This window comes from Heterodontus francisci, chromosome 23 (assembly GCF_036365525.1).
Source record: "Heterodontus francisci isolate sHetFra1 chromosome 23, sHetFra1.hap1, whole genome shotgun sequence".
Taxonomy (NCBI): domain Eukaryota; kingdom Metazoa; phylum Chordata; class Chondrichthyes; order Heterodontiformes; family Heterodontidae; genus Heterodontus; species Heterodontus francisci.
In genome coordinates this window covers 60,376,385-60,401,295 of record NC_090393.1, presented here as the reverse complement: position 1 = coordinate 60,401,295, position 24,911 = coordinate 60,376,385, and the positions used below count along the sequence as shown (strand labels likewise).

The window sequence follows — 24,911 nt, the reverse complement described above, 5'->3', positions numbered from 1 at the left end:
GTGGAGAAAAAGCAACATTACAGTTTGATTTCTCTATCTCCCACTGCCATGCAATTCAGAACACACAACACAGAACTTTGTTTGTTAGCAAACTCCTGAGAATTGAGTTCTCTTTTAGTTAGTTTGAGCTAATGAGGCTTTTCGCCTCTAAGGCAGCTGATCCCTTTTGCCAACACTATGTCCAAGGAGCCACTGTGAAACGAGGCTATTGTAAAGCATTGCAAACATTGCGGATACCAAAGCACTCAGTACAGATAGACTTACCAAAACCCATTAGAATGAGGGAGCCCAACACCATGATGATAGTCTGCAATGTGTCAGTGTAGATCACAGCCGCCAAGCCACCTACCAGCAACACACAAAGTAACTTTCTATTAATACAGAAGTGATAGTGTACAAGAGATTATTAATGTTGACAAGTTTACAAAAAATGCCCGAACAGATAAGGCCCTCAGTCGAACCCAGACTTCAGGAAGGAAGATCCACACTTGACAAACTTGAGAGATCTTTGAGGAGATGACAGGTTGGGGGGGGAGGGGGGGGTGGGAGGTGGTTGGAGTGGGTGTGGTGGACGTGGACTTTCAGAAGTTTTTTGACAAGATGCTGCACAGGAGACAATTGGAGAAGATTGAGGGGGATGGAAGTAGGGAGAGGACAACAAATTGGATTAAAGACTGGTTAGAAGAGACAGAACAGAGAGTAGGAGTGAAGGACAGTTTCTCAGAGGAGTTGGAAATGGGCAGTGTGTCCCATTGGATTCCTGTTTTGGTCAGCCATGATCTAATTAAAAGGTAGAGCATACCCAAGAGGCTGTACGGCCTACTCCTGTTCCTAATGTTCCTATGTTCTGACACCCCTGAGTATGTCAATGATTTGGATAGAGGGCTAGTGGAAGTAGTTCCCAAATTTGCAGATGATAACAAAATAGAAGGAATAGTAAATAATTCTGAGGATCAGAGGAAGCTGCAAGGGGATATTAATAAGATATCTTTCGGATGGGGAGTCAATCACTCTGTCAGACCAGGAAAGAGAACATCACTTTTGATGACATCTTCCAGCTCATTAACCAAGATGAGACAAGAATTCTTCCCAAAGTGACAGTTGCAGTCCCTTTCTGCTCTTTAAGACCTTACACATTGAACACACCCCACCCCCGCCCTTCACATTTCTCTGTGTGAATACACCATTCTTGCTTATTTGCAAACCGTTCCTATTCTCCTTCACCTCCATCCCAAGCTGCTACTTTGCAGTAATATTTGTGACTTAAATTATGCAACTCGTTCCAGACATGCTGCCAGATCTTTAGAGCCACTAAGACGGCAGTGATTCTGCTCAGAAGTTCTTGCCCCACAGGTTGCTTCCTTTCCATTTTTGGGCAGCCATTCTCTTGCAGTAAAAATCGAATGGTATTGTTCCTGCAAATGCTGACCAACATCTCCAGAGCTTGGTCTGGCAAATGGGACTGTCAAATCTGCATTTGATCCATTATTCACAGACATTTTAAACCCCACGGCTAGATGTGCAATGTTGCACCATTTATACTCTACAGTTGGTTGAGGGTACTGGAGGGATGGGCTTCAATGAATCAGGAGCCTTTTCTCGCCATGACTTATTTTCCAATGGTTAACTGTCTTGTACCTGTCCTTAATTGGCCGAGTTAATCAGAACACTTCAATGAAATATTTTCTAACAATACTTAACCTTATTAAGGGATAGAAAATTCCACGCAGTTGTCATCTAAGGATGACCAACTCGCTGACTTTGCAGGAACTGAAAACCAACAATTCAGTGGCCATTTAGAAACATTGATCCGTCCCACCCTATCTCCAATCAACATTGATCGATTACCTGTCCTGCCCTACCTCCACTCCTCCATTGTTCCTTGTTTGGTTTCCTTGTTATAGCAGCCGCCATTGTTCTCCACTACTCTGCTAAGCAGCTTCTCACTGAAAGAGAGATCGCATTATCTTCCCTTTTAACATCAATTTTCTCTACTTAAAGTTCGAGTGGCTGCTGAGCGGAAATCTCAAGAAAGAAAGAACACAACCTTTCAACGATTTTTCAACGTATACCTTTGGAATAATCAACACCAAAGCTCACTTGTCTGTATCCTAACTGACTAATTTCACCCACAATTGCACTTATAAGCTGGAAAACCAGTTCTCCAAATGGCTGCATTGATAAGTGCCTCACCTAGTCAGGCTAACAAACCACACAGATCAGGAGGAGCCCAAGTTCTGTCCTTAGTAATGTTGACCCAGCTGATCCCAGCTAGGACAGTAAGGGTGCTAGTGAATGTCAGTGCCCCTGAGCCAGGGAAGGTGAAAATCTGGGTGCCCCTCTCCAGCAACCCTGGGCAGATAATGTGAGGACAGGCTCGGATTCAATTGATATGTCACTGCAGTTGAATAGCCAGCTACACCCGTTGGAGAAATGAAACAATTTTGACCCATGTTGCCTGGGTGGCTGTCCCTTGAGTTCCAGTCATAATTCACAGAGCACTGACATTCCTTAAGGGTTCCCCATGTCTCCTGTCCCATCAACAATGGAGACCAGTGGATCCTCTTGGAAAATGGCAAAGACCTACCAAAGCTTCAAGGAGAGACTGGAGGCACCCCACAGGAAATTAGTGGTGACATACTGACTGTAAAGTCTGTCGTTAGGAGGGTAGAAAAGGCTCCAAAAAACACAATGACTGATTGTCTAAAGTCATAGGTGAAGAATACCTGTTCCAATGAGGAGCTACAGAGTTGCCACTTGAAGTGGAACTGTAACCCTTCGAGAGCCACTGCAAAACAATGCAGAAGGAGCAGACAAAGGGAAACACCTATAAATTCAGGGTTTGGACATTATACCCACCCACATTGTGTGTGCACATTGACATCTAAACTTCCACAGTTCACCACAATGTTCCCAACAGAGTTGATGTGCTGTACAAGCCCAGTGGGTGAGTCACTGTGTGGGATTGATTGCTGTTTTGTTATGATTGTGGACATTGTGTTCAAATAGTTTCACCCGAGTGAACAGGGCTCCCTCGGTCAAATCCACCAAGGACATATTAACTCGCCATTCATCTCGATTGCTGTTCTCTGGGAGTTAGCTGTGCACAGGATTGTCTGCAATGTTTACCCAGTATTTACTCTTCAAAAAGTTATTGATTAGCTCTGAAAGAAACTTGGAGACTAACATATGAGATGGAGTCTATGGGCAAGTGTAGCTCAATCAGAGGTGCAGCTGATATCATAGAAATGAAAATAACTTGCATTTATATAGCACCTTTCACCATCTCAGCATGTTCCAAAACGTTTTACAGCCAATGAAGTACTTTTGAAATGTAATCTCTGTTGTAATGTAGGAAACGTGCAGCCAATTTACGCACAGCACGATCCCACAAACAGCGATGAGGTAATGGTTAGATAATCCGTTTTATTGATGTTGGTTGAGCGCTAAATATTGGTCAGGACACCAGGGAGAACACCCCAGCTTTTCTTCAAAATGGTGGCCATGGGATCATTTATGTCCATCTGAGAGGGCAGACAGGGCCTTGGTTTAATGTCTCATCTAAAAGACAGCACTGAAGTGTCAGCCTGGATTACATACTCAAGTCTCTGGAATGAAGAAAGGAAGACTTGTATTTATATAGGGACTTTTACAACTTCAGGATGCCCTAAGTGCTTTATAGCCAATGAGGTACATTTAGAATCTTAGTCACTCTTATCTTATCTCTCTTTGGCCTCCTTGTCTCGAGAGACAATGGATACGTGCCTGGAGGTGGTCAGTGGTTTGTGGAGCAGCGCCTGGAGTGGCTATAAAGGCCAATTCTAGAGTGACAGGCTCTTCCACAGGTGCTGCAGAAAAATTTGTTTGTCGGGGCTGTTGCACAGTTCGCTCTCCCCTTGCGCTTCTGTCTTTTTTCCTGCCAACTACTAAGTCTCTTTGACTCGTCACACTTTAGCCCCGCCTTTATGTCTGCCCGCCAGTTCTGGCGATCGCTGGCAACTGACTCCCACGACTTGTGATCAATGTCACAGGACTTCATGTCGCGTTTGCAGACGTCTTTAAAGCGGAGACATGGACGGCCGGTGGGTCTGATACCAGTGGCGAGCTCGCTGTACAATGTGTCTTTGGGGATCCTGCCATCTTCCATGCGGCTCACATGGCCAAGCCATCTCAAGCACCGCTGACTCAGTAGTGTGTATATGCTGGGGATGATGGCCGCCTCGAGGACTTCTGTGTTGGAGATACGGTCCTGCCACCTGATGCCAAGTATTCTCCGAAGGCAGCGAAGATGGAATGAATTGAGACGTCTCTCTTGGCTGACATACGTTGTCCAGGCCTCGCTGCCAGAGAGCAAGGTACTGAGGACACAAGCTTGATACACTCAGACTTTTGTGTTCCGTGTCAGTGCGCCATTTTCCCACACTCTCTTGGCCAGTCTGGACATAGCAGTGGAAGCCTTTCCCATGCGCTTGTTGATTTCTGCTTCTAGAGTCAGGTTACTGGTGATAGTTGAGCCTAGGTAGGTGAACTCTTGAACCACTTCCAGAGCGTGGTCGCCGATATTGATGGATGGAGCATTTCTGACGTCCTGTCCCATGATGTTCGTTTTCTTGAGGCTGATGGTGAGGCCAAATTCGTTGCAGGCAGCCGCAAACCTGTCGATGAGACTCTGCAGACACTCTTCAGCGTGAGATGTTAAAGCAGCATCGTCAGCAAAGAGGAGTTCCCTGATGAGGACTTTCCGTACTTTGGTCTTTGCTCTTAGACAGGCAAGGTTGAACAACCTGCCCCTGATCTTGTGTGGAGGAAAATTCCTTCTTCTGAAGACTTGAGAGAGCAGCAGTGAGAAGAAAATCCCAAACAGTGTGGGTGCGAGAACACAGCCCTGTTTCACGCCACTCAGGATAGGAAAGGGCTCTGATGAGGCACCGCTATGCTGAATTGTGCCTTTCATATTGTCATGGAATGAGGTGATGATACTTAGTAGCTTTGGTGGACATCCAATCCTTTCTAGTAGTCTGAAGAGACCATGTCTGCTGACGAGGTCAAAGGCTTTGGTGAGATCAATGAAAGCAATGTAGAGGGGCATCTGTTGTTACGCTGCATTTCTCCTGTATCTGATGAAAGGAGAACAGCATGTCAATGGTCGATTTATCTGACGAAAGCCACACTGTGCCTCAGGGTAGACGCGCTCGGCCAGCTTCTGCAGCCTGTTTAGAGCGACTCGAGCAAAGACTTTCCCCACTATGCTGAGCAGGGAGATTCCACGGTAGTTGTTGCAGTCACCGCGGTCACCTTTATTTTTATAGAGGGTGATGATATTGGCATCGCGCATGTCATGCTCCCTCGTCCCAGCACAGGCATAGCAGTTCATGTAGTGCTGAGAGTATAGCAGGCTTGGCACTCTTGATTATTTCAGGGGTAATGCTGTCCTTCCCAGGGGCTTTTCCGCTGGCTAGAGAATCAATGGCATCACTGAGTTCCGATTTGGTTGGCTGTACGTCCAGCTCATCCATGACTGGTAGAGGCTGGGCTGCATTGAGGGCAGTCTCAGTGACAACATTCTCCCTGGAGTACAGTTCTAGGTAGTGCTCAACCCAGTGGTCCATTTGTTTGCGTTGGTCAGTGATTATGTCTCCTGATTTAGATTTGAGGGGGGCGATCATCTTGATGGTTGGCCCAAAAGCTCTCTTAATGCCATCATACATTCCTCTGATGTTTCCGGTGTCTGAGGCCAGCTGAATATGACTGCACAGGTGTTGCCAGTAGTCGTTTGCGCAGCGCCTGGCTGTTCCTTGTGCAGTGATTCTGGCTGCTTTAAGTGCTACGGATGTTAACTCGCTGGGGGCTTTCTTGTAGTTCAACAGTGCAATGCGCTTAGCGGCTATGACAGGTTCCAGCTCTTCAAAATGAGATTGAAACCAGTCTGCATTCCTCTTTGCACGTTTGCCGTAGGTGGTCAAAGCTGACTCATAGATGGCGTCTCTGATGTGGGCCCACTTGGTCTCAGCATCCCCTGTGGGAGTGTTTTGAAGGGCTTTTACAAGTGAATTTAGAAATTTTTGTAACAGCTGTGGATGAGAAATTCTGCTCGTGTTGATGCGCAGGTGGATCTTCTGCTTGGAGTGATGCAGCTTCTTTGGTCTGAGTCTAACCTTGCTGCACACCAGGAAGTGGTCGGTGTCGCAGTCCGCACTGTGGAAGCTGCGTGTGATTTGAACACTGTTTAAGGAGGCTCGCCTTGTGACAATGAGGTCCAGCTGGTGCCAACGACGTGATCTTGGGTGCCTCCATGAAAACTGGTGACAGGGTTTAGTGTGAAAGAACGAGTTGGTGATGCAGAGGTTGTGATGGGTACACAACTCTAGCAGTCTCTGCCCATTCTCATTCATCCTTCCAATGCCATAGCGCCCAAGGCAGGAGGGCCATGAGTCATGGTCAGCCCCAACCCTGGCATTAAAGTCCCCCAGCAGGAACAGGTGTTGGGTGTTGGGGATGCTACTAATGATATTATGGAGTTCCTCGTAGAACTGGTCTTTAGCTTCAGGTGGGGAGCAGAGTGTTGGACCATAGATGCTGAGTAGGTGAACTGGACCAGAGGTGGTGAGCAGTCGGATGGACAGTATGCATTCCGAGCCATTTGAGGGAGGCTCTATCATGCTGAGCAAGGAGTTTCTGATGGCGAAGCCCACTCCATGCTGTCTTGGTTCTTCAGGATCCCTACCCTGCCAGAAGAAGGTGTAGTCTTGCTCTGTTAGAGATCCACTCGCAGGGAGGCGAGTCTCCTGAAGTGCTGCAATGTCTACATTGAGTCTACTGAGCTCGTTGTTAATGATGGTGGTCTTCCGAGAATCGTTGATTTGTGTAAGGTCTTCCGACAGGCCAGGACACATAGTTCTGACGTTCCAACTTGCAAAGCGAAGGGCTGGTACCTTCTTTCCTTTTTTTGTCATGCTGTTTGGTGCGGTGTTGCAGTCCACTTTTCGGGCAATGACCCATTGAAGCAGGTGGACTGTGGCGGGACAGAACCTTATTGACCGGTGGCTGCCCGGTTTGAGGCGGGCGGTAGCTGTCCAGTGAGGTGCGATGACCTCTCCCACCAACAAAGGCAACCCGTGGCACCCAATCTCTATGCCAATTGAGCTGGACTTATAACCCATAACTGCTGTCTTCCGTGTTGTTTCGGTGGCTGTGAGGCGACAATGGAGTGACCTCTCCATGGCGCATGCCTGGGCGCATGTATGGAGGTTGAGAGTTGCCCAAGCGTCAAAACCCCCCTCTCGGCCTTCCTGGTGGGGTCCAAAGGAATGCAGAGCATGACGTTTGGCACTGGTATGGCTGCAGGAACTGCCGGAAACATGCCAAAGGTGACACATGACCGCCTACGGGGTTCCGCTCCGGATTTTCTGTTAGGGTTTACTCCCTTAGCATTGGTCTCTCCCGAGACACCCACAAGGCAGTGGGGTTGTTAGGGCCCCTACACAGGGGTCACTCTTACAATGTAGGAAACATGCCAGCCAATTGCACATAGTGGGGCTTAAACCCAACGTTCTGATTTAGAGGCACAAATGCTGAGGTCGCTGAGCCAAGGCTGACCCTGAGGGATGTATTAAGTGCTAAATGAATGCAAGTTCTCTCTATCTCTCTCTCTTTATTTGGGTATTCTACTATTTAGTGTTGGAAGCCTATCTGAGCGGGTATGTCACCTGTGATGTTGGTTGAGGCACAAAATGTGTGAGTAGCGTTAAAAACGACCCTGTTGTGTTTCAATCTCCAACTGAGTCCGGGGATTAGATGGCATTGATAGACTACTCAAGTAGTGTGGTAACAGTTTCACTTCTGGAAAAGGTTCAAGTTTCACTCCAGAGACTTGAGCACATAACCTGGGGCAAAGCTTCAGTGCAGTGCTGAGGGAGAGCTGCACTGCTGTAGGTCCCATCTTTCAGGATGGGCGTTAAACCAGGGCCCTTCTGTCCAAACAGGTGGGCATGAACGATTCCATTGACACAATTTTAAAGCAGAGCAAGGATGTTCTCCCTGGAGGCCTGGTCGATATTTATGTCTCAACCAACTTCACAAAAAGTCATTATCACATTGTTGTTTGTGGGATCTTGCTGTGCACAGGTTGGCTGCCACATTTCCTACATTACGACAGTGACAACACTTCAAAAGTACTTCATTAGCTGTAAAGCACTTTGGGATGTCCTATTGTGAAAGGCACTATATAAATGCAAGTCTTTGTTTTCTTTTCTGTGACATCAGCTGAGCCTCTGATTGAGTTACACCCTCCCCAGAGACTTCACCCCACGTGTTATCCTCCATATAAGGAGGGCACATTGGACTCCCTCCTAACAAGTTCATCTTTATAGTGTACAGTCTACTCAAACTTCTTTATGCTTTCTAAGTTGACTACCTTCCTCTCCTGGGGTACGTTTCCACAGGCTTCTGGCAATCCTCACCCAAATGGTCCATATGACCCTGAACCTGTATGACAATAGGATGCATTGTAGGCACACCTGATCCAGTCCTTACCACATGTCTGCACAGGGTCAACTGGATAGCAAAGAGGAGCAGGAACTCTGGCTGATTTTCCATCCCTGGCCAGGGGGAGCGGGGTGCAGTGAGGTAAAAGATGACTCTATGGCTGGGATTTTATCTGGGCAATGGGGGAAAGAGACGGTGGTGCAGTGGTAATGTCACTGAACTAGTAATCCAGTGGAAACGGGTTCAAATCCCACCTTGGCAATTTGGTGGTATTTCAATTCAATTAATTAATAAATATCTGGCATTAAAAGTAATAATGGTGCCATAAAACTAATATTGATTGTTGTTAAAACCCATTAAGTTCACGAATGTCCTTCAGGGAAGGAAATCTGCCATCCTTACCTGGTCTGGTCTAGATGTGATTACAGACCTGCAGCAATGTGGTTGACTCCTAACTCTGAAATAGCCTAACAAGCCATTCAGTTGTCAAGGGTAATTAGGGATGGGCAAAAATGCTGGCCTTGTCAGTGACACCCACAACGCATGAAAGAATAGGAAAAAAAGCTGCCATAGGGAGAGCATAAAATTCCCTGCTATGACTCGACTGGTACACTGACTTCTTTCAGCTGCAAAGTCCTTAAGCTCCGGAATTCCCTCTCTACTTCTCCTCCTTTAAGACATTTCCTAAAATCTACTTCTTTGACCAAGCATTAGGTTAGGTGCCAAAATATTTCCTTCTTTGCCTCAGTATCAACTTTTTTCTTAATTAAAACTCCTGTGGCATGCCATGGGAGGTTTAACTATATTTAAGGTGCCACATAAATGCAAGTTTTTGTTGCTGAGATCAGCTAAATGAATACAAGGTTGAATTTGGAACCTGCATGGGCTGTACACAGCTTAGCATCACCTCTGGCTGTTCCCCATTAAATCACTTAGGAGTGTTAACCTAAAACTTCTAAGTAGGGGTTCGTGGGGAGGGTTATAATCCCCTGAAACTTGATACCATTCTACAGATTCTCATGAACCACTCCCTGTTGTTCCCTGTTTGCAATGAACCCTGGTTTATGAGCCCCTGATTACTGTGAGTAACTGAATAACTTACATGATCTCTCACTCTAGGATCCAAGATCACTGTGACACAGTGGATCATAACAGTTACAACAAATATGTGGAATTCACCCTTTGGAACTTAATTATTCTGAGATTAAAAGTGCTTCATATACCGAATAAATACAGCCACCCAGGCACATACACAGAACCACTACACACACACACAGACATAGAAGCAGACACAAACAGAAATAGATACACACACAGAACTACAGAGACACAAACAGACACGCACACACAGACTCAACAGAACACACACACACCATACATGCATGCCACACACAGATATAAACAGACACAGCCAGACATGCATGCTTGCAACATAAAGCCACACACACAAACACATACAATGCACACATATTTAAAAACACACACGAACACATATGAACAGCAATACAAACATGCAGCACACATAAACACACAAACATAGGCATGTGTGTGCACATGCACAATCACACACAAGTACATCATTTGCAAAGAATTAAAAGAGGACACTATGTGGTTAGAGTTACTAAATTAACAAGAGTTAACAACAAGTTGCCTTTGATAGCGTCTTTAAAATGTCCCAAGGAACAATTCTCAAACAAAATTTGACCCATCTAGGTGTATTTATCAGTCTCCAGGTTCTGAGTGGGCTAATGCATGGCAGATGCAGTATAATGTGGATAAATGTGAGGTTATACACTTTGGTAGCAAAAACAAGAAGGCAGACTATTATCTGAACAGCTATAAACTGAGAGAGGGGAACATGCAGCGAGGCCTGGGTATTCTCGTACACCAGTTGCTGAAGGTAAACATGCAGGTGCAACAGGTGGTAAAAAAAGGCAAATGGTATGTTGGCCTTCATAGCAAGAGGATTCGAGTACAGGAGCAGGGATGTCTTGCTGCAATTATACAGGGCCTTGGTGAGGCCACACCTGGAATATTGTGTGCAGTTTTGGTCTCCTTATCTGAGGAAAGATGTTCTTGCTAAGGTACAGCGAAGGTTTACCAGACTGATTACTGGGATGGTGGGTCTGACGTATAAGGAGAGATTGAGTCGGTTGGGCTTATATTCACTGGAGTTCAGAAATGTGAGGGGGGATCTCATAGAAACCTATAAAATTCTAACAGGACTTGATAGGGTAGATGCAGGAAGGATGTCCCCGATGGTGGGGGAGTCCAGAACCAGGGGTCATAGTCTAAGGATACAGGGTAAACCTTTCAGGACTGAGATGAGGAGAAATTTCTTCACCCAGAGAGTGGTGAGCCTGTGGAATTCGCTACCACAGAAAGCAGTTGAGGCCAAAACATTGTATGTTTTCAAGGAGTTAGATATAGCTCTTGAGTCTAAAGGGATCAAAGGGTATGGGGCAAAAGCAGGAACAGGTTACTGAGTTGGATGATCAGCCATGATCATAATGAATGGCGGAGCAGGCTCGAAGGGCCAAATGGCCTACTCCTGCTCCTATTTTCTATGTTTCTATGTTATCATTGCTCTGATATTCCGGTTAATACATACAATTGGTCAGATTGTCCCTGAGAGCCAGGTGTGTCACTGCTCCCGTGGTTATCAGCAGTTCTGATGCATTGTTACTTTTCTTTTGCTTGATAATTGTTCTTCCTTTCTGTCCTGAATCTTTTTATTCCTTTCTGCGAGATGGTTCCACCATGGGCACCGGATATCCTTGAGTACTTAACCATTTTCACTGGTCTTAACAAGAGATTGCAGCCTTACTTACTCATGAAAACTTCACAACTGATCTCAAACCTTTCATCACCTGACTCTGCACCCTCACCAGGTTGGCTGGATAGTGATCAGGAATGGGGCAGGCAGGGTAAGATGGGATTTTGGGTAACCAGTTCCATCCCTTCAAAAGCAAATGTTTCACATTGCTCTTTTAGGTCCCCTTTGTGAGAATAATGGGCCAGATTTTGCTGGAGAGGGGTAGCTCACCCTGTTCGTTAGACTTGTTTGTGCAGGCTTACTGTGAGGACAACAGGACACCTGGGACCTTGGTAAACAATGGGACCAAAAGTGTATCTCCTGATCCAATGAGATTACAGGATTGGGAAATAAACAGAGGAAGGACTGAGGGTGTTGAATTAGAGTGGGTGAATTCAATGTGAAATCAGGTACGGAAGGAGATATCAAGAGAGGGAAAGAAAGATTGGATTAAGAGAAAGAAAAAAAGACAAAAGAAAAGTCAGAACAATTATATTTAAAATGTTTCATTTTTAAAATCTCCAACAACAATTCATAAGCTGAAGGAATGAGATGCCACACTTTTAATTGTTCACTTTCTGGACAAGTGAGGTTAATTAGCATCATTAACTCAAGGGTACATCACCAGCGATTTAACATCCGCAGCACTTAAAGCAGCCAGAAGTACTGCACAGAGAACAGCTAGGCGTTGCGCAAACGACTACTGGCAACACCTATGCAGTCATATTCAGCTGGCCTCAGACACCGGAAACATCAGAGGAATGTATGATGGCATGAAGAGAGCTCTTGGGCCAACCATCAAGAAGATCACCCCCCTCAAATCTAAATCGGGGGACATAATCACTGACCAACGCAAACAGATGGACCGCTGGGTTGAGCACTACCTAGAACTGTACTCCAGGGAGAATGCTGTCACTGAGACTGCCCTCAATGCAGCCCAGCCTCTACCAGTCATGGATGAGCTGGACATACAGCCAACCAAATCGGAACTCAGTGATGCCATTGATTCCCTAGCCAGCGGAAAAGCCCCTGGGAAGGACAGCATTACCCCTGAAATAATCAAGAGTGCCAAGCCTGCTATACTCTCAGCACTACATGAACTGCTATGCCTGTGCTGGGACGAGGGAGCAGTACCCCAGGACATGCGCAATGCCAACATCATCACCCTCTATAAAAACAAAGGTGACCGCGGTGACTGCAACAACTACCGTGGAATCTCCCTGCTCAGCATAGTGGGGAAAGTCTTTGCTCGAGTCGCTCTGAACAGGCTCCAGAAGCTGGCCGAGCGCGTCTACCCTGAGGCACCGTGTGGCTTTCGTGCAGAGAGATCGACTATTGACATGCTGTTCTCCCTTCGTCAGATACAGGAGAAATGCCGTGAACAACAGATGCCCCTCTACATTGCTTTCATTGATCTCACCAAAGCCTTTGACCTCGTCAGCAGACATGGACTCTTCAGACTACTAGAAAAGATCGGATGTCCACCAAAGCTACTAAGTATCATCACCTCATTCCATGACAATATGAAAGGCACAATTCAACATGGTGGCTCCTCATCAGAGCCCTTTCCTATCCTGAGTGGTGTGAAACAGGGCTGTGTTCTCGCACCCACACTTTTTGGGATTTTCTTCTCCCTGCTGCTTTCACATGCGTTCAAATCCTCTGAAGAAGGAATTTTCCTCCACACAAGATCAGGGGGCAGGTTGTTCAACCTTGCCCGTCTAAGAGCGAAGTCCAAAGTACGGAAAGTCCTCATCAGAGAACTCCTCTTTGCTGACGATGCTGCTTTAACATCTCACACTGAAGAATGCCTGCAGAGTCTCATCGACAGGTTTGCGTCTGCCTGCAATGAATTTGGCCTAACCATCAGCCTCAAGAAAACGAACATCATGGGGCAGGATGTCAGAAATGCTCCATCCATCAATATTGGCGACCACGCTCTGGAAGTGGTTCAAGAGTTCACCTACCTAGGCTCAACTATCACCAGTAACCTGTCTCTAGATGCAGAAATCAACAAGCGCATGGGTAAGGCTTCCACTGCTATGTCCAGACTGGCCAAGAGAGTGTGGGAAAATGGCGCACTGACACGGAACACAAAAGTCCGAGTGTATCAGGCCTGTGTCCTCAGTACCTTGCTCTACGGCAGCGAGGCCTGGACAACGTATGCCAGCCAAGAGCGACGTCTCAATTCATTCCATCTTCGCTGCCTTCGGAGAATACTTGGCATCAGGTGGCAGGACTATATCTCCAACACAGAAGTCCTCGAAGCGGCCAACACCCCCAGCTTATACACACTACTGAGTCAGCGGCGCTTGAGATGGCTTGGCCATGTGAGCCGCATGGAAGATGGCAGGATCCCCAAAGACACATTGTACAGCGAGCTCGCCACTGGTATCAGACCCACCGGCCGTCCATGTCTCCGTTATAAAGACGTCTGCAAACGCGACATGAAATCGTGTGACATTGATCACAAGTCGTGGGAGTCAGTTGCCAGCATTCGCCAGAGCTGGCGGGCAGCCATAAAGACAGGGCTAAATTGTGGCGAGTCGAAGAGACTTAGTAGTTGGCAGGAAAAAAGACAGAGGCGCAAGGGGAGAGCCAACTGTGCAACAGCCCCAACAAACAAATTTCTCTGCAGCACCTGTGGAAGAGCCTGTCACTCCAGAATTGGCCTTTATAGCCACTCCAGGCGCTGCTTCACAAACCACTGACCACCTCCAGGCGCGTATCCATTGTCTCTCGAGATAAGGAGGCCCAAAAGAACATCACATAGTGGTTATATAACTGGCTTTGTGATGGAATATAGGTACAATAGGCTTAATTAGGTAGCATTTATATATAGTTAATCTATTATACCTTTTAGAATTAAAGATTGAATAAATGGTCAGTTTTCAGAACTCACTGAGATTCCCCTTTAAGAAGGTCGAGTTAGAAAATTTCAAGGTCCTTGTTAGAATAGAATTTCTGTTGCCAGGGAATTGAAAAATAAACGCACACATTAAAATATCCTGTGTGACATCAGTAAGAGGTAGCAATAAACTTAATTAGTTATTGGGGTTGTTGATGCAGATAAATCAGTTCAAAAGGTTGCTTTAAGGTACCATACAAAAGAACTAAGAACAAAGAATAAAGAACAGTACAGCACAGGAACAGGCCATTTGGCCCGCCAAGCCTGCGCCGATCTTGATGCCTGCCTAAACTAACACCTTCTGCACTTCCGGGGCCCATATCCCTCTATTCCCTTCCTATTCATGTATTTGTCAAGATGTCTCTTAAACGTCGCTATCGTATCTGCTTCCACCACCTCCCCTGGCAGCAAGTTCCAGGCACTCACCACCCTCTGTGTAAAAAACTTGCCTCGCACATCCCCTCTAAACTTTGCCCCTCGCACCTTAAACCTATGTCCCCTAGTAACTGACTCTTCCACCCTGGGAAAAAGCTTCTGACTATCCACTCTGTCCATGCCGCTCATAACTTTGTAAACCTCTATCATGTCGCCCCTCCACCTCCGTTGTTCCAGTGAAAACAATCCGAGTTTTTCCAATCTCTCCTGCCCTCCAGACCAGGCAACATCCTGGTAAACCTCCTCTGTACCCTCTCCAAAGCCTCCACGTCCTTCTGGTAGTGTGGCGACCAGAATTGCACGCAATAGTGTGGCCTAACTAAGGTTCTGTACAGCTGCAACATGACTTGCCAATTTTTATACTCTATGCCCTGACCGATGAAGGCAAGCATGCCGTATGCCTTCTTGACTACCTTATCCACCTGCATTGCCACTTTCAGTGACCTGTGGACCTGTACGCCCAGATCTCTCTGCCTGTCAATACTCCTCAGGGTTCTGCCATTTACTGTATACCTCCCACCTGCATTAGACCTTCCAAAATGCATTACCTCACATTTGTCCGGATTAAACTCCATCTGCCATTTCTCCGCCTAAGTCTCCAACCGATCTATATCCTGCTGTATCCTCTGACAATCCTCATCATTATCCGCAACTCCACCAACCTTTGTGTCGTCCGCAAACTTACTAATCAGACCAGCTACATTTTCCTCCAAAACATTTGTATATACTACAAAGAGCAAAGGTCCCAGCACTGATCCCTGCGGAGCACCACTAGTCACATCCCTCCATTCAGAAAAACACCCATCCAATGATCCCTCTGTCTTCTATGACCGAGCCAGTTCTGTATCCATCTTGCCAGCTCACCTCTGATCCCGTGTGACTTCACCTTTTGTACCAGTCTGCCATGCGGGACCTTGTCAAAGGCTTTACTAAAGTCCATATAGATAACATCCACTGCCCTTCCTTCATCAATCATCTTCGTCACTTCCTCAAAAAACTCAATCAAATTAGTAAGACACGACCTCCCCTTCACAAAACCATGCTGTGTCTCGCTAATAAGTTTGTTTGTTTCCAAATGGGAGTAAATCCTGTCCCGAATAATCCTCTCTAATAGTTTCCCTACCACTGACGTAAGGCTCGCCGGCCTATTATTTCCTGGATTATCCTTGCCACCCTTCTTAAACAAAGGCACAACATTGGCTATTCTCCAGTCCTCTGGGACCTCACCTGTAGCCAATGAGGATGCAAAGATTTCTGTCAAGGCCCCAGCAATTTCTTCCCTTGCCTCCCTCAGTATTCTAGGGTAGATCCCATCAGGCCCTGGGGCCTTATCTACCTTAATGCTTTGCAAGACACCCAACACCTCCTCCATTTTGATAATGAGATGACTGAGACTATCTGCACTCCCTTCCCTAGGCTCATCATCCACCATGTCCTTCTCTTTGATGAATACTGATGCAAAGTACTCATTTAGCACCTCGCCCATTTCCTCTGGCTCCACACATAGATTCCCATCTCTGTCCTTGAGTGGGCCAACCGTTTCCCTGGTTACCCTCTTGCTCTTTATATATGTATAAAAAGCCTTGGGATATTCCTTAATCCTGTTTGCCAATTACTTTTCATGACCCCTTTTAGCCCTCCTAACTCCTTGCTTAAGTTCCTTCCTACTGTCTTTATATTCCTCAAGTGCTTCATCTGTTCCTAGCCTTCCAGCCCTTACGAATGCTTCGTTTTTCTTTTTTGACTAGGCTCACAATATCCCGTGTTATCCAAGCTTCCCGAAACTTGCCAAACTTGTCTTTCTTCCTCACAGGAACATGCTGGTCCTGGATTCGCTGACGTTTGAAAGACTCCCACATGTCAGATGTTGATTTACCCTCAAACAGCCGCCCCCAATCTAAATTCTTCAGTTCCTGCCTAATATTGTTATAGGTAATAAAACAATAAATAAAAATGGACCTATAGGAACAAGAGGCGGCACACTATCGCTGGTGTTTTGCAAGTGCCTTCCCAACTCAGCATACTCTCCCTGGTGTTTCCAGAGAGTCTCTCCAATTATAAACATTTTCAACAGATAAGTGCTCACAACTTTGAAAAACGGGATTTCCAGTAAAACATTCAGTGGAGAGTTAATGCTACTACCAAATATGGATTTCGAAAGCAAGAGAAACACACACAGAAAGGTAGCACCTATATGCTAAGAGGTCATATGACACCTTAGAAATAGTATAAACGTGAAAGGTTCTGAAACAAATACTTAGAAGTGTTGAGATCCTCAAACAATACTTCTCATCCCATGCCTTACTCGGGGAATTTAAGGTAAAAGTTTACTTTAAATTTTGATGGATATTCTGAGATATTTTGCGGTAACATTAGCAAACTTTTGGATTCTACGTTAGAAATAGGAATGTGTGTTACATCTCTCAGTAATATTTAATATTGTGATATACTCATCCACTTAAGATGTTTATTGCATGTTAAGTTCTTTAATAAATATATAGAAGTTAATAAATCATCTCATGTAATATTCTGTATATAACTGCAAGAACCCCCTCCCTGTGTCTCTTTAAGTGGAGAGATACGTATTGAAGAGGGTTCCCCAGACCCTTATAATATCTCGGATATTTATGACATAGCCATAATTATTAAAATAGGCTATCTGAAAGATGGTAATATTCTATGTTGGTTTTCTTTCTTTGAGGAAAAGCTAGTACAATTCTTTGGACCCAAATAAGTGTCTATGAGGATTTGCCTGGTTTGAACTTGACTAAGGGAAATTCATAGGGATGTACTCCTGATTTGGTTTAGTCCCTATAAGGGGTTAAAGTCACAAATCACTTCAGCCTAGTAATCCAGAAGTCTGGAGACATGACCTCAATTGATTTAACTGGACCAGTCACATAAATATTGTAGCTACAAGAGCAAGCCAGAGGCGAGTAACCCACATCCTGACTCCCCCAAAGCCTGTCTATCATCCACAAGGCACGTCAGGAGTGTGATGGAATATACTCGACTTCCTGGATGAATGGAGCTCCAACAACACTCAAAAGGCTCGACAACATCCAGGACAAAGCAGCCCACTTGATCAGCACCCCATCCACCAACTTAAACATTCACTCCCTCCTCCACCGACGTACATGGCAACAGTGTGTACCATCTACAAGATGCACTGCAGCAACGCACCGAGGCTCCTTTGACAACACCTTCCAAACCCACGACCTCTACCACCTAGAACAAGGGCAGCAGATGCATGGGAACATCGCCAGCTATAAGTTCCCCTCCAAGCCACACACCATTCTGACTTGGAAATATGTCGCTGTTCCTTCACTGTCGCTGGGTCAAAATCCTGGAACTCCCTCCCTAACAGCACTGTGGGTGTACCTACCCGACATGGACTGCAGCGGTTCAAGAAGGCAGCAGCTCACCACCACCTTCTCAAGGGCAAAAAATGCTGGCCTTGCCAGCGATGCTCACATCGCATGCAAGCTGTGGCTTTGGAGCCGCATGTGGCTCATTAAGGACTCATGTGCGGCTCCTGACCTCGATCGATCGAACCCATTTTGATGGTGATTAAATGGCTCGTTTCGTTTGTTAAACTTTTATTCACGTACTTGTGAGAAAGTATCATTCAATTAACAACTTTTTTGTAAAAACCTTTAAAATGTTGTTGATAATTAAATGCCCTCTTTGATATTATTCATGACATTGCAGTAATAACATTGTGGCTCTTATGATATTACACTTTTGACTAAATTTAAAAAATGGCCCATGTTGTTACTGAGCCCTGCTTGAGGCCATCAATCAATGCTGACTCAAGTCACACGCTAATGCACACTAAGGTTTACCAATAGCAAGAATGCAACTCTGTGCCAACCCGTCGCACCCCCAAATGTGCCCAATCTTCAGGATGCGATGCCAATGGACACACCAGGATCACATCTGCCAGAACCCTCCTTGTGCTGGCTCTGCTGGGGTTTTAAACCAGCTGTAATCACCCTTGTCAATAAGACATAAGACAAATTTTGGTAGGCTAGCAGATGGAGGGCCAGCCGTTCCTGTCAATCTCCGAGTAGACAGAGTGGTTGCTCTTACCAGTCACGGTGTAGAGGGCAGTGATGGAAAGCAGTATCACAACAGCAACATACAGGTTCAATCCCAGTGCCTCCTGGATAAATATGGCTCCTGAAAACATGTCAGCCTAGAAGAAAGAGGTAATGAAACCGCACTCACTAAATATTTTAAGCTTTATTCTTGCGCATGTGAAGTTTTCCTTGTGAGGGAGGATAGTGTGTAATATTTGGAGGAATTGTCACTGCCCCTCCCCACTCCACCCCCCCCCCCCAAAAGCCACTGAGACAGGTGGTGGGTGAGGTTGCCGACTCTGGCTGGGGGCATTCCTGGAGGTTTGGTCATGTGACATTCTAAGCATGTGACATCTGCAACTGTTGCATCTCACTTCCTATCACCTTGGACTCAAGTCAGAGCTAATTTGTACCTGGAATTGACACGTTAAAACCAGCCAGCACAGACTGACCTCAAGTTAACTGAGAGATCACACAAAGGGCAGTGGACTCGGTGTTTGGGGGCACTTCCCACAGGCCACATAGTGCTAAACTCAGCTCAGCACCAACATTTCTAAACCTGGGCTCACACTCAGTAAAGGAGAGGTTTCAAAGAATGAAGGATCCCTGCAGTTACGCTCAATTGCCTTAAGGAATCAGAGAGTAATTTTTCCAAAAACTTTATTGAATTAGACACAGGCTTTTTTGCCTCTTGCAGCAAATTTCAACAGAAACCCTGGCGGAATGGTATAAACCACAGTTTACACCATTTCTATGGGGTTTTCTCTGATCTTTCACCAAAGCTACAGTGGGAGAATTTCTCTTTGAGAGAAGGTAGGCTTCAGTTGTACAGAGCCTTGGTCAGACCCTGTCTACAAAGATATAATGGCTTGGAGGGGGTGCAGTGCAGATTCACCTGAATGATACCGGGCTTAAAGGGTTAAATTATGAGAACAGGTTGCATAAACATGCTATGCATTCCCTTGAATTAGAAGACTGAGGGGTTTAGTTTTTAGTTTAGTTTAGAGATACAGCACTGAAACAGGCCCTTCGACCCACTGGGTCTGTGCCGACCATCAACCACCCATTTATACTAATCCTACACTAATCCCATATTCCTACCACATCCCCACCTGTCCCTATATTTCCCTACCACCTACCTATACGAGGGGCAATTTATAATGGCCAATTTACCTACCAATCTGCAAGTCTTTTGGCTTGTGGGAGGAAACCGGAGCACCCGGAGGAAACCCACGCAGACACAGGGAGAACTTGCAAACTCCACACAGGCAGTACCCAGAATTGAAACCGGGTCGCTGGAGCTGTGAGGCTGCGGTGCTAACCACTGCGCCACTGTGCTGCCCTGATTGTGATGTTTAAAAAGTTAAAAGGATTCTATAGGGTAGTTACAGATAAATCATTTCCTCTGGTGGGGGATTCAAGAACAAGGGGGCATAATCTTAAAATCTGAACTTGACTGTTCAGGAGCAAAATCGGGAAGCACGTTTTCATACAAAGGTTGGTGAAAATGGGAAACCCTCCCCCCAAAAGGCTGTGAATGCTGGAGCAATTAGAGCTTTCAAGGCTGAGATTAGTAGATTTTTGTTTGGTGAGGGTATATGAGATATGCAGCATAGGTGAGAAAATGGAGTTGAGGTACAGGTCAGTCATGATCTAATTGAATGACAGAACAGGCTTGCAGGGTTGAATGGCCTTCGCCTGTTTTGAATGTTTTTATGTTATTATGTACTCTGTCAGAAATGCCATTGTATGTGCAGGGATGATTAGAATGGATTACTCTTAGATTGATACAGGGTTATAGGGAACATAGGAACAGGAGTAGGCCATTCAGCCCATCGAGCCTGCTCCATCATTCAATATGATCATGGCTGATCTTCCACTTCAATGCCTTTATCCCACACTATCCTCACCTCCCTTTATATCATTGGTATTTAGAAATCTGTCAGTCTCTACTTTAAACATACTCAATGACTGAGCTTCCACAGCCCTCTGGGGTAGAGAATTCCAAAGATTCACAACCCTCTGGGTCAAGAGATTTCTCCTCATCTCTTCCCCCTTATTTTGAAATTGTGTTCCCTGGTTCTAGACTCCCCAACCAGGAGAAACATCTTAGCTGCATCTACCCTGTCTATCCCTTTAAGTGTTTTGTAGGTTTCAATGAGATCATCTCTCATTCTTCGAAACCAGTTTCCCCAATCTCTCTTCATAGGACAGTCCCGCCATCCCGGGAACATGTTTGATGAACCTTTGTTGCACTCCCTCTATGGCAATAATATCCTTCCTGAGGTAAGGGGACCAAAACTGCACACAGTACTCCAAGTGTGGTCTAACCAAGGTTCTATACAATTGAAGCAAGACTTCACTACTCCTGGACTCAAATCCTCTTGCGATAAATGCTAACATACCATTAGCCTTCCTGATTGCTTGCTGCACCTACATGTTAGCTTTCAGTGACTTATTGACGAGGATTCCCAAGTCCCTTTGTACATTTACACTTTCTAATCTCTTACCATTTAAGAAATACTCTGCACATCTATTCCTCCTACCAAATTGGATAATCTCACATTTTTCCACATTATATTCCATCTGACCTTCTTGCCCACTCACTAAGTCAGTCCAAATCACCTTGAAGCCGCTTTGCATCTTCCTCACAACACACATTCCCACCTAGTTTTGTGTCATCCACGAACTTGGAAATATTACAAACTGGTCCCCACATCCAAATCATTGGCATATATTGTGAACAGCTAGGGCCCGAGTACTGATCCTTGCGTTAGCCCACTAGTCACAGCCTGCCAATGCGAGAATGACCCGTTTATTCCGACTCTCTGTTTTTCTCTTGTTAACCAATCCTTATTCCATGCCAGGGAATGGGGCAGTAGATTAGTTTTGGATTTCTCTAGAAAGGAGCCAATATAGACATGATGGCCAAATGCACTCCTTCTTGGGGTCTAGTTCTATGGCTGAATGGTGCATGAGTTTTCCTGATGCTCTGTTTAAACTGTTTCTCCAGGATTTCTGCAAATCTCCTGCTGAAGTTCCAGTGCACGATCAGGAAATTCACCCATGTTTGTTCAGGGAACACATACTGGAGTGGACATGTTGGAGTGACTCAGGAAACACTTTTCGTGTGTGTACTCAGTATTATTGGTACAGTACATTTAGGTTCCCCAGTGGTACTGAACAGATACCCTTTGTGGCAACAGGGAACACCCTCCACTCTCTGAAATGGATAAATGCTGGAATACTGGAAACGATATACAGGAATTGATCCAAAGCAAGGATAGAATACAGGATTGTTTAGACTGAGGTGCAGTTGATTCTGATAAATCCAGTGTAGACTGATGGGAGGAAAATCTCCTGTTTAGGATTGAAAAGTGAGTCCGGGCTGTGGCCAGATCCTACTGGATGTGAGCGTGCTGCATAAAATTGGTAGAATTGGCACTAACTTAGGGGGGGGGGGAAGCTCGGTGCAGATAATGGGATCATCACAGGGGTGGAGGAGTGTCATTCTGCCATGGTCAGAGCTAAGGTTCGTCACTGAGGTGGAGTAGAAGGAGCTTAATTTAAACAGTGTACATCTTCAGCCTAGAAAGGAGGTGAGTGAGATTGAAGCCTTGCTTTTACAGAGATGACAGTTACTGAGTAGAAAGGAAAAGTTCATTTGGAGCACTATTCTAAGTTAAACCATGGCTGCAGCACAAGGGGGACTTTGGCACAAATTAGCCAAGGGGAAATTTAAACCTGATGTTGGGAAACACTTCTTCAAACTCAGAAAGAAAGCCAGAATGGACTTGAGCGGAGGCAGAGACTGGAATCATACAGAGGCAATTAGACACTTTGATGGGCGTTAGAAGGATGAAATGAATGGGCCAAATGGCCTCCCTGATTGTATTTAATTTTGGGATTGTTGCTCCGTAGCTGGATGTACTAAACCTAACCCGGGAGAGCTTGATGCTGGCACTAGGCTTGTGAAATAGGCACGCATTCCATTTTCCAGTATCGACATGCCTCATCTTTTATTCCTTTATGGGATGTGGGCGTTGCAGGCTAGGCCAGCATTTATTGCCCATCCCTAATTGCCTTTGAACTGAATGGCTTGCTAGGCCATTTCAGAGGGCATTGATATACAAAAGTCTTTATTTTCCAAATAAGGTCATCCCAGTGGGAGAAAGTAAGAGTTAAAAATATTGATCAGAGTCCAACCTCCCAGTATTTACCCCAACTGATGTACAAACCACACCTGACCTGCAGTTCATTGACAGTGCCTAAATATAAGGCACAAGTCAGGAGTGTGATGGAATATTCTCCACTTGCCTGGATGGGTGCAGCTCCAATAACACTCAAGGAGCTCGACACCATCCAGGACAAAGCAGCCCACTTGATTGGCACCCCATCTACAAACATTCACTCCCTCCAACACCGACGCACAGTGGTAGCAGTGTGTACCATCTACAAGATGCACTGCAGCAACGCACCAAGGCTCCTTAGACAGCACCTTCCAAACTCGCGACCTCTACCAACTAGAAGGACAAGGGCAGCAAATGTATGGGAACATCACCACCTGCAAGTTCCCCTCCAAGTCACACACCATCCTGACTTGGAACTATATCGCTGTTCCTTCACTGTCGCTGGGTCAAAATCCTGGAACTCTCTTCCTAACAGCACTGTGAGTGTACTTACCTCACATGGACTGCAGCGGTTCAAGAAGGCGGCTCACCACCACCTTCTCAAGAGCAGTTAGGGATGGACAATAAATGTTGGCCTAGACAGCGATGCCCACATCCCATGAATGAATAAAAAAAAATTCACCACAGTCCCTTTGAAAGAGGTTGTAATCACTGACTACACCTGGTCAGCAAAGCAAAAGCATTAACTGACCTCTGAACTCTTGCTTATGACATTTTCTGCGTGATTAGGTTACCTGGAAATTGCCCATCTCAACTTATGAAATCTTACTATACTGTCAGCAACAATTATGACAATAAAGATTACTGTGCAAGCAGTAACACAGATCAATTTACTTAAGAGTAATGAGCCAAATTTAATTATTAGCCTAACTGTACGTGAACATTTATCAAATAGTGATCACAACATGATCGAATTCAAGGTAGCATTTGAAAGTGAAAAGCATGAATCAGCTACTAGAATATTAGACTTGGGTAAGGCTGACTTTACTGAGATGAGACAGAGACAGTCCACGGTAAACTGGGAAGATCTGTTAATAGGTCAAACGACTGAAGAATATTTAAAGAAACATTTAACGAAATACAGAGTGAGTATATACCCCTGAGAGGAAAAAGCTCCACTTCACAGAAAAAACAGCCATGGACAACTAAAGAGATTAGAGATAGCATAAAACAAAAAGAAATGGCTTACAAATATGCAAAACGCAGCACAGATCCGGCTGAATGGGATCGATACAAAGACCAGCAAAGGGTCACAAAGCAGCTTATAAGAGCTACTAAAAGAGATTATGAAAGGAAAGTTGCAAGAGACATCAAAATCAATAAGAAGAAATTTTATAGTTACATAAAGGGAAAGCGGGTGGTCAAGAGCAATGTAGGCCCACTAAAAGCTGAAACTAGAGATATTGTCATTGATAATGGGGAAATGGCAGACAGTATTTACAGTTGAAAAGGAGGATAACTTTCCGGAAGTCCCGAAAAAAATAATAGCTGATAGGGGACAGGGACTTAATACAATTAACGTAAGTAAAACATCAGTAACAAGGAAATTATTGGAACTAACGAGTGAGAAATCCCCAGGACCTGATGGTTTCCATCCGAGGGTGTTAAAGGAAGTAGGGGAGCACATTGTAGATGCGCTAACTAAAGTCTTTCAGAGTTCCCTAGATTCAGGAGTGGTCCCTCTGGATTGGAAAGTTGCACATCACTCCACTTTTTAAGAAGGGTGAAAGGGGGAACCAAGGAAATTACAGACCCAGTTAGCCTGACATCTGTGGTGGGCAAGTAGCTGGAGTCTATAATCAAGGGTAGGGTGACTGAACACCTAGAAAAATTTCAGTTAATCAGGGACAGCCAGCATGGATTCATGACGGGAAGGTCATGCCTGACAAGTCTCACTGAATTTTCTGAAGATGTGACTAAGGTAGTGGACAGGGGAATGTCTATGGATGTTATTTATATGGACTTCCAGAAGGCATTTGATAAAGTCCCACATAAGA

The 24,911-nt window shown here is 45.3% G+C and overlaps 1 protein-coding gene across 1 annotated transcript in view; it reads right to left on the bottom strand.

Annotated features, from left to right (window-relative positions):
- slc5a1 (solute carrier family 5 member 1) overlaps positions 1 to 24,911 on the bottom strand; it is a 153,827-nt gene that overhangs the window by 87,006 nt on the left and 41,910 nt on the right. The window contains exons 6-7 of the mRNA XM_068055377.1: positions 18,735 to 18,840; positions 265 to 345 (exon numbers count right to left, since the gene is read on the bottom strand). Coding sequence (XP_067911478.1) covers positions 265 to 345; positions 18,735 to 18,840 — 187 coding nt within the window. The remainder of the gene's footprint in view (positions 1 to 264; positions 346 to 18,734; positions 18,841 to 24,911) is intronic.